The 16,155-nt window shown below is 36.4% G+C and overlaps 1 protein-coding gene across 2 annotated transcripts in view; it reads right to left on the bottom strand.

The window, feature by feature from the left end:
* Positions 1–16,155, bottom strand: part of cntn4 (contactin 4) — a 266,498-nt gene that overhangs the window by 125,589 nt on the left and 124,754 nt on the right. For both annotated transcript variants that reach the window (XM_038289034.1, XM_038289035.1), the window contains exon 5: positions 3,640–3,735. In XM_038289034.1, coding sequence (XP_038144962.1) covers positions 3,640–3,735 — 96 coding nt within the window. The remainder of the gene's footprint in view (positions 1–3,639; positions 3,736–16,155) is intronic.

Here is a 16,155-nt window from a genome sequence, read left to right as displayed (position 1 = left end):
TGTGCAGAGGTTTCCATTGGGTGTCCCACTCACGTGCAAAATTTAATTAAAATATAACATTCCCTTCCAATGGGACAGTCTGTCAAGCTGCCATACCAAGACCAGTGTACATTTAGGGCTAAAGAGTCTTCTGAGATGAGTGAACATGGTTGAATATAACAGTTTTAGTCATTCAAGTCTGTATGACACCAATGTGAGTCATTAACTTGTTTCCGGCATAATATTTATTCATTCTTTGCATTACATTTTAGGTGTAAAGCTGCTTTACAGCTAAATGTCACATAAATAAAGGGAGCTGTTGAAAGATTTATGTACTCCAAGGCAATAAATTGGTTCACAGACTCTACTTTAAACTGATGTCCCCTTTCTAAGGATATTTCAAGACACCCATCACACAGGAATAATAATCTGTCAATCTGAAAAAAAAAAAACCCAGTGTATTTTATCATTACCCTGTTTTAATTTTCCATAACAGCTTAACAGATTGACTTAAATATTTATTCATATCCTGGATGCTTATGGTTTTGTTTGGCCGTTTAATCATCAGTCATCTAGTTTCTATGAATTTATTTGACACACTAACTGACATACCATTGCAATCTTCCGATGGACCAAATAGATTTGCTGTAAAAAAAAATAAAACAGAATTTAAATTCAAAGACTAGGCTTCTCTTTGAGGTTAGGCCCAAAGAGATTATGAGGTTAAACAGCTTTCCTAATGAGGGAGACCTGCTTTTTTTTTTTATTATTATTACCGTGGTCCAGTAGGGTGTTTCTAATGACAAAATTAAAAAAAATCACAAAAATATGTCAGGAATAAATCAGAAAAAAAGAGAGGTGGACAAGAACAGAGCTTCTGATCTGAATAATGATCTCAGCTGGGCCCATGTAAAGACAACCAATGTTAAATGGTAACAGTCTGCCCATCGTGTGTGGGCTTAGTTTGATAAAATCTTTTCTTTTTTTATTGGATGATTGAATGTGCTAAAAATATAAATACAATCTGGTACGCTGACATTTTCAACTTACACAAAGGGATAGTTTTTTTGGGGGGGCAAACATTTAAGCAAAAGGCTTAAAAGCTGCCTAAGAAAAGTGAATTTAAATCAATTCCATTTGAAAACATTACAGTAAAAGGGGCAAAAACAGCATTATAATTGTTGTTGCTTTAGCCAGACATATAACCTAATGATAGTAACACCTTTTACTAGTAAGATGTGCAACTCTATGAAACTAACTTATAATTGACAGCTTGCATCAGCTCTGTTTATCAGTATAAAGACAGCTGTCTTAAGGTGGCTTTGCATTGGCTTAAGGGTACCTGACATGTTGTCATTATTTCCCTTGGTCCTGAAAGTCAAGCCCTGATTGAATTACTACAGTTTGAATTGGCATATCTGAATGCAGTCAGTGCAGAAACCTTTACTGTATAGACTTGAAACTATAACAAAATACTAAAATGAAATAAAAAATCCTGATTTTGAAAGATTTCACCAGGTAAACCCTGAAAGGATAAGCTGCAGGTAATTAAGTCTCAATCAATTCGAGACTCACTATTTTCACAGTAGGAGAACAGTCTATGAATCACTTCTATCTGTTAGCTGGCTGTCAGTTTGGGGAAGGTAATCAAAGCAGCTTTTGCAGAAAGCTATTCTAGTAAAAGTAGAGACAATGCTGAAACACAGGCCGTCATCCCAGATTGTATATAAACTTTTCTTTTAGTTTCAAAAAAAGAACTGTACAGCTCTTTCATAACCTTAGCCGTAAGGGAAAAAGACCCTAAAATCTAAATTCTTGCAATCATCGCAACAGATGAGGTCCTACCCTGCTTCCTTTAAAGCCAATCAGATCTGAAGTTGAAACTCTGGCTGAGAATATCAATATTACTTTCAGTCTGAATAAGCTAAGTCATGCTAGTAATCTAAAGCTATGCCTTTAATTATCTTAGGGTACAAATCATTTTGGGCTTAACTGCATATATTTTTATGAAATATGGTGAAAATATCTTAAGTGCTGAAACATAGACTTCATATGAATGTGTATTGAATGTTAATGTATTACCCTAAAGCTTGTTTCACAGTATATATATATATATATATATATATATATATATATATATATATATATATATATATATATATATATATATATATATATTTTTTTTTTTTTTTTTTTTTTTTTGTTGGTTACAAAAAAAGAAAAACAATTTTTACTGATAAGTTTTGCAATACAATTTTTTTGTGACATAATGACAAGGAACAGAGGTGGTTTTCACAAATCGTCTCTTTGTTTGTAAAATTCATAAGCCAGCTCAGAACCTGGTTCTGACACCAAACACTTCACAGCAGGAGAATTCTTTCAGAAGTCATTTACGGTAAGTCCTTTTTTAGGAATTCTAAACTTGTTTTTGGAAATGAAATGTTAAATCAAATCAAGTAAAGATACACCAAGATATTTGGAGTGCTGTTACTAAAATTACAGAAAAACTGAAAAAACAGAAAAAGCTACCAAAATAATTTCTGTCTTTATATATTCAGCCATCAGAAAGGTAAATTAACAAGGTGTCATAATGACAACTTTTCCTCAGATTCAAGGTTAAAGATAAAAGTAGGGGGTACCCTGCGAACGTGGACCCTTAATGCTAATCCAGGGATTTCGTTAAATCAAGATCTTCTTGGTGTTCTTTTTTTCCCCAACTGAATCCCAAATTCCATTATAATTTATTCGAATTAGGGACATTTTAGGTAGAACATGTTCTTTTGACTTGGTGTTAAGGTCTTTTTCAAATCAATCCTCAACTAATCTAAAAGATTTGTATCCTTTAGTTTTATAACCCTTTATAAGCACATCTTGCTTACTTCAAACATTAAACTCATATTAAGCAATAAATGATATCACACAGACCAAAGGTCTTTGAATATTTCATGGAATTCAAAGTGCTCTAGTTATTCTATGCTGTACTAACCCAAACTGGTATTGATCTTCTCATTTAGCTCTCGGAGAGAAAGCAAATACCATGGATCGCATTATTTGATTCAGGCATTGTCTGCCTATAGCTTGAGTCTAAACAATGATGAATACATACTGCAGGGCTAGAACATGCTTTACTTCTGCTGGCAAAAAGTCAAGAGAAACTGCTCTAATCATGGCAAATTATGCTCACAGTCTCCAGACAGCAACACTTGTCACGCCTGGTCAAAACAACATAATATAAAAATATTTTTGTTCAAAGAGGCAGCAAGATCTGAAAAGAAACTCAGAATATATTATTTGAGTAGGAATGGTAATTTTTATGTTTACAAAATGATACGACTGGAAGCTGTGCACTCGAATCTTAAAATGCCAGTTCTCTAAGGTACAGAATGTGAAATCTATTCATTAGCTTTGACAATATTTGGTCCCTTTTCTTTGCAAACCAAATCTATCATCGGCGTGTTCATATAGTAGAAAGAAAGATATAATGAAATATACAACTTTTTTTTAGTTTGCATACAGTATTAACAGATTTGTTTAAATAATATGTTTCTCAGATAGAACCAGCCTCTCACTGTGGCCCTTTCACAGCAGACTTACATCTTTTATAAAACAGACTAATTGCCAGCAAGTTGAGTTAAAATGTTCTAAGAAAGAGAACTTTACCTCCTGAATGTGGAGGAGGGCCACACAGCAAAACCACTCCTTGACCTTCACGTACTGAGACAGAGCTTCTTTTGTGAGTCTTGAAGTTCTCCAAGTCTGGAAAATAATGATGAAAAAACAAAACAAAACAAAAAATAGTTATTATATGTTACATACATGTGTTTTGTAAATGCTTGAAAACATCACTTTCACATTCATTGAAAGTCACAATGTCCTACAAAGTACAAAATTCCCTTTTATTGTAGGATGCTGTAAAAAGGAAAGCAAGCAAAAGTTTATCACTTATAACACACTCAGTAGAATTTCTCATCTTACTTTTTAACTGGAATTGCTCAGGAAGTGAAGCTTTAACAACTGTAGCCGTAACAATCAAAAGCAGATAATATCCAAACATAGAGAAGTTTCTTTAGTTCAACTTTTGATCGGAACATAAAGATGGGCTTAATGAAATCTGGGGGCATTCAGTGGAAGCAAATTAAAAATGATTTGGCTCCAAATAGCTGCTGGTATTGTCATAATTCATATTATACTTTTACTTAATATTCCAGACATACTGACTCCACAGGATCAGAAGTGATGTATCTGCAAAGGCACAGGAAGAACTAAAGGCTTTATGGATAATATTATTTTGATTGGACAATTTAAACACTCCCCAAAGAGAAAATACGTGTGATCAAAAATATTCATTCACCTGCCTTGACTCACCAACTTAAGTGAACTTAAGTGACACCCCAAGGTTTAATAAGACTTGGGTCCACCTAATGCAGTTATGTTATGGAACACCAATGCCCAAATCCTCTCCATTGTTTGTTCTATAAGGGCAAGCCTCACTATTCTGGCATTCATAGAACCACACCTGACAGAAAGAGAAATACTTGGTTAGTTATTTATGAACCCACATGTATTGTTTTCTAAAGAGATTAATTTACTTAATAATCAACTATAATTATTGATTGATGTTGCTAGCCACTGGCTTTATAGTTAATGAAATGTTTTTTATTTATTTTAAAGCAATAAAATAAAGCAATTTAACCTGAACTGCAGCTACATGTGGAGAATTTAAGTGTCTCATTTTGTTGTGTCTGCAATTGACATAAAAAGCAAACTCAATATGTTTCTACCCATTCTGCTTTTAAGTACAAGGGTTTGTCTCACCACATTTATCAGTTCCAGGGTAGTAATTGCTTAATCCTTCAACTGTCAAATGCAATTACAGGGGAAGAGTTTCTGATGAGGTGATGTAATAAAAAAAAAAGGCTGGGTGGAACCTCATTTTGCCACATTTTGTGTTTCCACTTCATTTAAATCTGAGGAGTTCTGCACCATTTGCAGGATTTTATTTGCCTCAGATGGCCGGTGTTTTAACAATATAAGCACAAACTGAAAAAGCTCATTAAAACGGACGGACAGACTGGCATTTACTGCTTGCCTACAGGCCCTTCAAATGCTCCCCATGGCCCCATGATGCTGGAACATCCCCCCTATAGTTTTTACCCTATGTGTGCAGTATGTATTACCTCTGCTCTGTAATTATTCTGATGGATATCTGGCCTGCAAATAAAAGAGAAAACACAATTTCAACCTGTCAGGTAACAAAGAGTGAAGAGAAACATTTGGGCGGGGGAAAAGTCAAATGTGGTAAGAACTGAAGCTGCGGCCTGTTCCCTGCCTCTGTGACTGTATGAATAATAAATCTGAACCCAGCGTGAGTTAAATACATTGAGAAAAAACACAACATGGAAATCAATAGTGACACACACCCACTTATATGAGCCAAACAGCAATCTGCCGCCTCTCTGCTAAGCAGAGACGGCTGCTGTGGCAAGTCACACATGAGAGATTTTAATAGCTCCGCTGGTAATCAGGTTACCTTTCATTCATCACGCCCACCAGCACTGAACATTACAAAGCTATTCCTGCTAAGGTTCTGATACCCAAAGTGCTGTTAAACTGAGCTAATTTTCTTTTGACAATTGATGGCAGCAGCAGGTCAGAAACACTTTGAGCAGACGTGCATCGAGCTCAGTAAATGTAACCACTGGGGTCCTCCTGTCAACACTGAAAGATACAAATCTCCAACATGGTTTGTTCAATCTGAACAATTCTCAACATTTTAAAAAGAGTTTTCTAGTACCTTCCAGTAACATAAATAACTTGTACTTTGAACTTGTTTTCACACATTTTGTCTGATTATTATTTTTTTTTCTGTATTTTATTGGAAGTGATTGAAACCAATTCTCCTGGTTTTCATTAACAAATAATCAGAAAATATCGTGCTTGGGTTTAAATTATATCCTCAAGCTAAATTAAATCAAGTGAAACCATTTGTCTTTAGAAGAGACCTACTCGCTAAATATAGTCCAGCTCCTTGTGATCAAATCCCATCTGTTCTGCCAAGGCTTGTTAAAACACAGCATCATGAATACCATGAAGATATCTTAAAGACTATGGTTAAATCTATGATATAAAATAAAAAAGAGTTTGCTACTGCTGCTTAAATGCAAAGACGTGCATGCTGACCTGAACTTCCTGGCAAGATGATTGGAGCTTTAATCAGCAACGCAGCCAAAAAGAGCCCATTACTGAGCCGTAGAGCTCTACAATTCAGGTATAAGATCTTTGACCAGGACAAATATCAATTATGTATTCAGCAAAAATTTTGGAAGAGTGATAACAACAATGTTGTTTTTAAATATCTACATCCAGGAGGACTCGTAATATATCACACATCAAACACCGGGAAGGTTTTTGATAGGACTATACAAAAATGTGTCTGAAAACTAGCAGTAAAGTCATTATTACCATTAAAAACACGGTGTTTGCGCCCGCATGCTGTGGGTCTTTATCAGAACAGAACTAGACAGTGGTGACACACTCATCAGGGATCTGGGTGTTTTAAGTTACTAATAATGGATAGAGTAACCAGAAATTTTACTCAAAAACACTTCCCCTATTTTAACAGAAAAAACTACAGATTCAGTTAGCTCTACGCCTACCGACGACACAGACGTCCATCCCTGTGAACACTGAAATGTAACTCAATGGGAAAGTAAATGATTCTTAGTTCTTATTTCGGCTGTTGCGTATATTAGCTGTGACATATGAATCAAGATGCTATGACCGAAAAAATGTAATTGACAGATGACCGTTGATATATGATTGGCCGAATTTAGGTGTACAAGCTGATGTATAACTAACTGGCCTGCATAAAATAAGAAAAAACTCGACAGATTTTAAGACAGGATTTATTTTTTTAAATAGAAATTTTCTAACTTTTTGGACAATATGTTCTGATAAAGAGTACATTTATATACATGTTTAAGCCAGAATGATTTGAAATTGAAATATGACTTCCCTACGATTCTAAACGCTACAAGAGCTAACGTTGATGGACCTTCTGTCTGAGCTTCAGGTAGTTCAATGTTAATACATAGCACTGCCTCATGTGAATACAAATATATGCAATACTTTTAAGATTAAAGCATTTCCACTTATCCATCATTAACTACTACTATTAGTATTTGTTGTTTTTTTATCTCAAAGTTTATTGCTGCCAATGTTGAAAAGTTTAAAAGGAATAAATATTTTTGTAAAGGCAATGCTTACCAAGCTATATGTTGGCACTATATAATGTCTTTCTCTTTACCTACCGCAAATTTGATGTCTTTTCATTTACACATTTACCATGATCTAAATGTTATTTTTAACCAGGAAACTGAAGACAGTCTGTTAATTATTCCACAAAGACAGGTGACACAGTGTCTCAAATGTATCCATACATATTCTCCAAATTGGGTTCATTAACCTTAATTAACCTTGTTCTGCAATATGCTGCATATTGTCAAGTCGGTTTGAGCAGCGGTGTGGATGCGCCTGCTCTCCTTGCAACCTTGCACGTCACCAAAACTGCCAGCAATCCTCTTTCAAATTAGATTACTGATTAGTTCACCACCAAGTGATCTAAATGTAAAATTATTGCACTTGCTGATTTATGCAGAGGACTGTGAGGTCAGATAATATGTCATATTGCCCGCAGCAAAGGTTCATTACCAGGCAGTCTTGATTTATTTCTTTAAGCATAAATCTGCTCTTAAGCCTTGTGAACGGCTTAGCTAATAGTTATTTAAATCCTATTAAGGAGATGATTTCTTTTATTTTTCTGAAGATTAATGCCAGATTGATGCCTTTAGGGGCTAATAGATGTGTCTGACTCAGAGGGTTAAAAGACCTCAGTATCTTGTTATTGCTTGTAACTCATTAAAAAACTGGTTCTGCATTCGTACCTCTGTAACTATAGGTGCAGTTCAGGTCAGAAGTTTACATACGCGGTAATCATGATATATTTTCTACTGCAGTATTTATCTGGAATGATCATACTACAGTTTCTTAATTTTTACAATTGCTTTGTCCAAGGCACCCGTGTCACTGGATGTAATGAAGGCACTTGTGGTGCTCCTAACACCACCATGTTTAAGACTTGATATATTGCTCTCCTTTCAAGAAAGCCTGACCTAGGTTACTATAAAAGTACATCTTGCCCTGGCTAAATTTCTCGATCTGTGACTCTTTTGATGATACAACTGATCTCCAGAGGGTATTTTGCTTCTCATATGGGTAACTGCAAACCTAAGCAAGACTTCACTATCTGAGTTTCAGAGACATGGATTCTCTCAGATGATATTGAGATTAGACTGTCCAGACGTTTTAGGTTCAGTATAGGCTTCAGGCGTGGTGATTCCATGGAATTTTCTTGGACTTCCTAACCAATATACTTAATCTGATGGTGAAAGTTTGTTTAAAATAAGAACATACAAAGATCATTAGCCTTCACGATAGTGACATTTATATGCCCCTTGCTGACAATAATGAAATGTTAGCGTGGGTGTACATACATTTAAACCAATATATATTATTTTGATTCAATTTGGAAAACGGATAATAATTTTAAAGTTTCCACCAATTTCTTGTTTTCAAAAAGCACTAAAGAGGTTGAAAGTTATCCCACCCTAAATCAAAAACACTTAAAATCTCTTATTTTGGCAGGTGGGGTTCATTCTGAGTGGAAGTAACCCTTTAACACTAATCAGCACGGAGAGCAAACCTCCGGTGCAATGGTCATGTTTTATGTTGCTGTTGACTGTACTAGATGTGCTGTGTTTATTATTTTTATTAACTGCAGAAGAAAATAATTTACAGGCAACAGCAGAACCAGGTTTAAGAAAGGACTGATTGTGTTAATGTAAAAGAAGGGAAATGTAAATGTGAACAATTTGTATTGAGATGAAAAATCCACATTAATTATTATTCAAATTGAAAATAAATGTAGCTTTAGCGAAACATAACAAAAGGCTTTTCAGTGATGTTGACACCTGGGTGCAGTTTTGACTGATGTGTTTGTGTTTGACGTGCTCTGACATTTCCCCCACATTTATCTGTCAGTAATGTTTTCACCATTCCTCTTGTTTTATATTGCTGCCTGTATCCTGGAACCTGACAGGACTGGAGGTCTGAAAGCGCTCTTGTTCCGTTATTGTTTCGGCCAGGAGCAGGTTTATTCAACGTAACGGCTTCTAACCCCAGTCACGCGCTGCCCGCTGTGCTGCCTCTGTACTTCCCATTTGAGGTGTCTGGCCCCTAGTTTTAATATCACTGGACTCAGCAGCTCCTTACTTACTGCTTAGATATTTTCCAACCATAGATTTAACTTTGAAAGAGCAGTGAGGGTGATATCCATTTGGAAAAAGAGGGCTTTGTCCTGTGATTTATTGGCAATACCAACGGCTGGGTGATAAGGCTTGAAAATACAATCTCAGATTTTTTCCTAACAAATCAAATTAATAGTTTTTCCGCTTAAATTTAATACTAAAAGGTGACAAATGAAATACATTACCTTAAAAAACTAGTTTTTAACATGATCTTAATTTAAAGGGTAACAAAATTTAAGCTGTAAAACATGATTGTTTTACAAGCCTGTTTCACCAAAACAATTAAAAGATAACATGCTAAATATTTACAGCAAGTGTTACACAGTGAGTTAGTTTGTCAGTTATGAGAAGAGATATAACAACAAAAAGTGTTAAGAATGTGAGTCTAAACTCAGCCAAAGGAATGCATTAGTGGAAATAAATTCAGAAAATTAGATAGATGACAGACATACAGACAGACAGACAGACAGACAGACGAATGCTTACTTGAGCTTAAAAAAGGTCTCAATCCTTTTTCAGAAATGTCTGAATTTTACAGAAAACAGGAAAGGGTCACAGTATCAAAGCACCTTAAGGTCCAGTGTGTTTTATCAAGTCCAAGGTTAGGGCAACTAACAGGAAATAACAGGATATGATGCTAGATGACTGATATTTATTAATATTGATATTCTAACTTGTTAAGACACTTGTAGTAGTAGATGAACTAAGCCACATAGAAAAGCTGTATTTTTTTGTCAAAAGAAAGACAAAAGACATCTGAGGCCAAAAAATGGAAATGAAAGCCACCTGCAAATCAATCTGGACTTTCTTATCACCTCAGCAGAGCCAGAGATTAATTGCATAAATGTAATGCTGCACTGACAGTACAGTACATGGACAAACTTTTCAGTTTCGAGTTCAGGAATATATCTTTGAATTAAAATTAATTTTGTTATTGTTATGTTATATTCAAAACAGCAGCGAGTTTTGATTTTTCATAAGCTGTATGTCATAATCATTCCATTACTTTAAACTTAAATCCAAATTTTAACTCTATTTTAGTTTTGCTTACATTTGTATTTTACTTTTTACAAACTGGTCTTTGTAATTCAGTACTAGGATTATGTGTACCAAATTTAACATGGTATTAAATTGCTTAAATAAAAAAAGGAAAAGTAAAAAAATATATTTACACAAACCTCAACAACTTCTTTTAATTTCTTTTATTTTTTTCCATCTATTAATCCATCTATTATCACTTTACCTCTTTGGGGCAATAATAGTCATTGCAAGGAAACTTGCAGGTTTTTAAAAACCCTCTAAGTACAATTTTTATTAATTAAAGGTTGTAAATCCTCTTCCTTGCATTATACAATAAATCATCAATGGTATTGGTTTCAAACAATCAGTAAGATCAGTCTCCTGCACTTGCTTTGTAACTGATAAAAGTCTCTTTTATGTTTATAGCATTGTCATTAAGAATTAATCAAACTCAAAATGCAGCATAAATTGCAGAAAAAATCAGCCCCTTTGTGTCTGAAATGGTTTCTGGTTTTGCATGTTAATCCACTAATCTGATTAATGTACGTGTTTGTCTGTGCTCCTCTCTGGAGGAGAACATGTTATCCCCTCAGACGAATAATTGAGCATCCAGGATCTAGGTGCAGTCCGTACACAAGATGACAAACTCTCTTGGCAGTCATTTTTACACAGCAAATTACTGTCGCTTTTAATTATATTTACCAGACTATGAAAAGAGGCTGCCAAACAATGTCAGGGTAAGCGCGCCTAAAGGTAGCGACGGAAAGCAGACGTCCGACACATTGCAGCTTCGGGATACAGTCTGGAGCATGATGTTGAAAGGCTTATTTCTATTTCCTTTGGTTGTTTTTTGTTTTAGTAATACTCACTGTTATCTCTTAGCTGTCACTGAAATGAGATTAATGTTGTTGCAAGGCTAATTGACTTCCCTCTTGTCAGTGGACTTTATCTCTGTCTGGCATTGCTGATCGGAGATCTTTGATGAAAACTTGTCACCAGTTTATTTGCTCTTCTTTTCTTTTTATTATCTTGCATACATCAGTCCATTAACTCATCATGGTGGTACAGTAAAGCGACAAGGCAACCATTTCTCAATCAAAGTGCGCTTAAATTAAAGGACAAACCAATTCATTTTTTAGGAAGGGCTTGAAGCTTCCCAAAAAAAGGCTTTCAATCCTCTTTTTCATTTTTTTTGGGGGGTGCTAACCCAACCACTCACTTTCATCTAAAAAGACTATAGAATGTTAGATAAAAGCATGCAAGCTTACCAAAATATGAGCTTACAGAACAAAGTCAACAAAAGCATGAGACATCTAAGGTTCTGAAATGAATCACCCTCCCATCCCAACCCCCAAAAGTCTTTTTTTGGCTTTATTTTTGGATGAGATCAAAGCCATTGTGGTTTATGAAATAGGGATGTCTAGTTCACTAGAGCCACTGATTGTCCCAGTCCACTGCAGCAGGGGTGGCCTCATCCAGGCTGAAAGCATGCCACAATTGTTGGCAGTCCGATGACTCCCGCCATCATCACCTCATCTTCAACCTCTAACCATGCACTCTCCTCTGCCAAAAAAGAGTAAAAGAAGTATTGTGGTGGAAGTGGGCTTGGAGATAACAGCAAAGAGTATAATTTACAACATGCTTGATGTCTTTCAATGAAAGAAGGGGTCCATCGGGGTAGATGGCTGGGCTACACCAAAGACACAGCTTTCAAAGTTCACACAGCTGTGTAAATGTTAAAAAGAAAACATAAAAGAAAAGAGCTTGTCTGCAGGGGGACATCTCAAATAACATATCCTTTAAAAGTCTGACAAAGTGTGAGCAGAGAACACAAGTCCTTTTAGATTTTCCAAAAAGAAATACAAAATAGTGCTGAAGGTTTCTGTATATGAAAGCTTCTCTGTGATTCTCCGAAGGAAATCAGCTAACAATGAATAATTGCCACGGAATAAGTAAAAGTGATGTCCCATCCAGGTCCATTAGCATCAATTATCGCAAACCTGGGCTGACATTACAAACAATGTTCCAGATTAGGCTGATCATTGCATCCTTGACATATGAGCTTTCCAAATGCCAGAGCCACTAATCATACTCCAATAGGCCCGCCCAACCGTGACCGTCAGATTCATCACAACCTGCTTCTCCATAGAGGCGCTCCCCGTCATTAAGTGGTGGCGGAGTAATACACCTCATGTATTCAGGTGTGTATTGAAAATTAAGACTTCCAGGTTCATTGGGATGGGTATTTAATGCTTTACAGATTCTCTACCTAACAAAAAAGAGGTGGACAACAGCAAGAGAATTACTAAAGTTTAACAGCAGCTAACAATGCATTATCCAAACAACCTCTCTAGTTGGAATTCCAACTTTATAAATGCCTATACTTTTAGCAAGCCTCTGAATTCCCAATTAAACTTTTAGGTATGGAGTTGCACTTTTGATAATATGCATAGCTAGTTTTGTTATAACTTCCTAGAGAGTTTAGTTTGACAAGAGATACCATTATAGGTAAGTGCTGCAAAACCTTGTTATAACCACAGAAAAAAAGGTCATACTAATGTGACATAGTTCAACATTGGAGGGTTCCTACAAATACCTTCCTTGGTGGCTTAAGGGTAAAACTAAATAAATTTCCAATACATAAGGTCTCTCCAACATAAAGGAGACTTTGATAATGTGCTTTGTCTCTACCGGAAGCACAATTTATACCATCAGCTATTTGTGCAACAGCAGCCAGGCACTCATTCAGGTTGCCATAAAGTTATGTTATTAGGGCACAGAGAGTACTTGTGCCCTGGATCCCTGCCCCTCATCACTCATAAAATCTAATCATGCCGCAATAAGTCCGTTAATCACACAAATAATAAACAAATCACTGAAATCTGGTCATGTTCCATTGCCTCTTAAAACAGCCATCATTAAACCTCTTCTAAAGAAATCTACCCTGGATCCAGATATTCTTTCCAATTACCGCCCAATTTCACATCTTCCTTTTCTGTCAAAAGTGCTGGAAAAAGCTGTTGCCGCTCAGCTGCAGCTTCATCTAGAACAAAACTCCCTGTACGAGAAATTTCAGTCTGGGTTTCGTTCTGCTCACAGCACTGAGACGACTTTGCTGAGAGTTACTAATGACATCTACATGGCAGCTGATGCTGGGTCTACATCTCTCCTTGTTCTCCTTGATCTAACTGCAGCCTTTGACACTGTGGACCATAACATCCTACTACACCGTCTTCATGTGGAGGTCGGTCTCTGTGACACCGTTCTGGACTGGTTTAAATCTTTTCTCTCCAATCGGCTGGAATGTGTTAGCCTCGGCAAGGCCAAGTCCCAGGCTGTCTCTGTCTCCTGTGGTGTCCCACAGGGGTCAGTATTAGGGCCCCTGCTGTTTTCCCTTTACATGCTGCCTTTGGGTCAAATCATAAATCGATATAACATCTCCTTTCACTGCTACGCCGACGATATACAACTTTATATTAGAACTGGAGCATCATCACCATCTTCACTTAATGCTTTCACTACCTGCCTGGAGGAGATAAGGAAGTGGATGACTCAGAATTTCCTTCAGTTAAACTGCTCCAAAACTGAGGCCATGCTGATCGGAACACCTCACCAGGTTCAATCTTCAACTATGACGACTGTTTTCTTTTCTGGACAAGACATCCCCTTTTCCACCATAGTTACAAATCTTGGAGTTAGAATGGATTCTCAACTTACTTTTGAAAATCACATTAAACATCTGTCTAAAATCTGTTTCCTTCATCTCCGTAATATCTCCAAAATTCGTCCGTTTCTTTCTTTTTCTGATGCTGAGACTCTCGTTCATGCATTTGTCTCCTCCAGGTTAGACTACTGCAACTCTGTTTGTTGGAATCCATAAAAAACATCTTCAGAAGCTCCAATACATTCAAAACAGCGCAGCCAGGATTCTCTTGAGGGCCTGCAAATCTGCCCATATTACACCTATTCTGCATGACCTTCACTGGCTTCCCATCACCTGCAGAATTCAATACAAAATCGCGCTCATCACCCATCAGTGTTTAAACGGATCCTCACCGGATTATCTGAAGGACCTTCTCACTCCACATTCCTCCACCAGATCTCTTCGATCACAAGACTGCAACTTCCTTCACCTTCCTCGCTCCAGATTAAGGTCCATGGGAGATCGGGCCTTCGCTGTCGCTGCCCCCCGTCTCTGGAACTCTCTCCCAGATCATCTGAGAGCTCCACAACCACTGAATGATTTTAAAAGAGGCTTGAAGACTTTTTTATTTAAGCAAGCCTATTCTGCCTCCACATGATTTTTATGATGTTGATTTTTATCTTTGGTTTTATTTGCACTGTGTAGCACTTTGAGATTTTTATTAATGAAAAGTGCGGTACAAATTGGATTTATTATTATTATTATTATTATTACTTCTAATTATCCTTAAATCATAAAAGCATGCTAAGCTACATTGCATAAAATAATGACTTTGCTGAGAGAATGGATACATATACATTGTTTCCATTATATTTTCTTGTACAATGTTGTCGTCGGAAATGCTAATAGCTGGGGGTGAAAATTTATCGCACTGTTTATCTGTATTTAAGTTATGTCGTTCTTTAGATTATGCACTATATACTATACAGGTAAAATTAAATGTAAACATTAAACCACTCGTTGTAATTATATGCAAATCTGAAGCTTCCCTGCTGGAAGTATTAAAGGGATTGCAAATTTGACAAATTTAATGTTTCCATAAAGGTCAGAGACTTCCACAAACTCCAGGGTACACTCACTTTTTTTAAGCTTTTCGATGCTGTTTGTGTGATTGCAGGTTCGCATATTTCAATGCAAGTAATCCACTTTAATATCTGACTCCCTTAAATCTACCACCACTCAAACTGCTCATCAACAAATGGAAGAATGTGCAATCAAACCGTCTATATCCTTCTGCTTTTTTCAATGTGCTTGATTATCCCTTGTTGCTGGATTCATGTTAATTTTGATTTTTGCTTACCTTCAGCTACCAATTTGTTTTCAACTCACTCCATTAAATGGCAAACATTGCTTGGGGGGGGGAAAGTTCCATGTCTGCCATGCAAGTCTCACAATCACAAAGAGCAAATACATATTTAGATCCCACCTGCCATCTGGGTACCTGCACTTCTCTTATTCTTTTGCTGCCTTTTGCCAACATAACTTTAATAAAAAAAAAGACTGCTGTTCACTTCACTATGCAAAAATCATTAGAGCCATCTATTGATGCCATCTGAGCAGTCTAGCACAACATGCAAACCAGGATCTCTTGTTATTAGTGATTTTAAGAAACAGTGATGTGAACCAGTTGCTAAAACAACATACATGCTGTGGGATCTGCTGTATAAACGATTGAGTTGTTTTCACACTTCTAGGGCTTTCTTATGGTCTGAAGTACTTTTTTACAAAAACTGCTGGATTATTTTATCTACCCAAACTCTGGATTATAAAATGTGTAACCCATTATGGGACAATTTTAAGGGAACTGTGTTATTCTAATGAGGGTTACTTATGTGCATCTCATGGGCTGGAGGAAGTCACAGGAGGAGGCTCAACCTTAACCACTCTTGGTACGTATTTGAGTTTTTGGAATTATTTTATTCAGTTAATTTTTTATTTTAATAGTATTTAGAATCATTTTAATTACTTTCTGTTTTGACTTGCTTGATTTTCCTCCTGTTGCTAGATTGGATCAAACCATGACCAGCTATGCAAATTGGATGACAATGTCATTTAGCGACTTCTAGCAACTTTTAGGCCGGCTAATTG

The sequence above is a fragment of the Cyprinodon tularosa genome, unplaced genomic scaffold (genome assembly GCF_016077235.1).
Source record: "Cyprinodon tularosa strain WSP-4 unplaced genomic scaffold, ASM1607723v1 ctg261, whole genome shotgun sequence".
NCBI lineage: Eukaryota > Metazoa > Chordata > Actinopteri > Cyprinodontiformes > Cyprinodontidae > Cyprinodon > Cyprinodon tularosa.
Note: the sequence above shows the minus strand (reverse complement) of the source record. Positions and strands in the feature narration are given on the sequence as shown.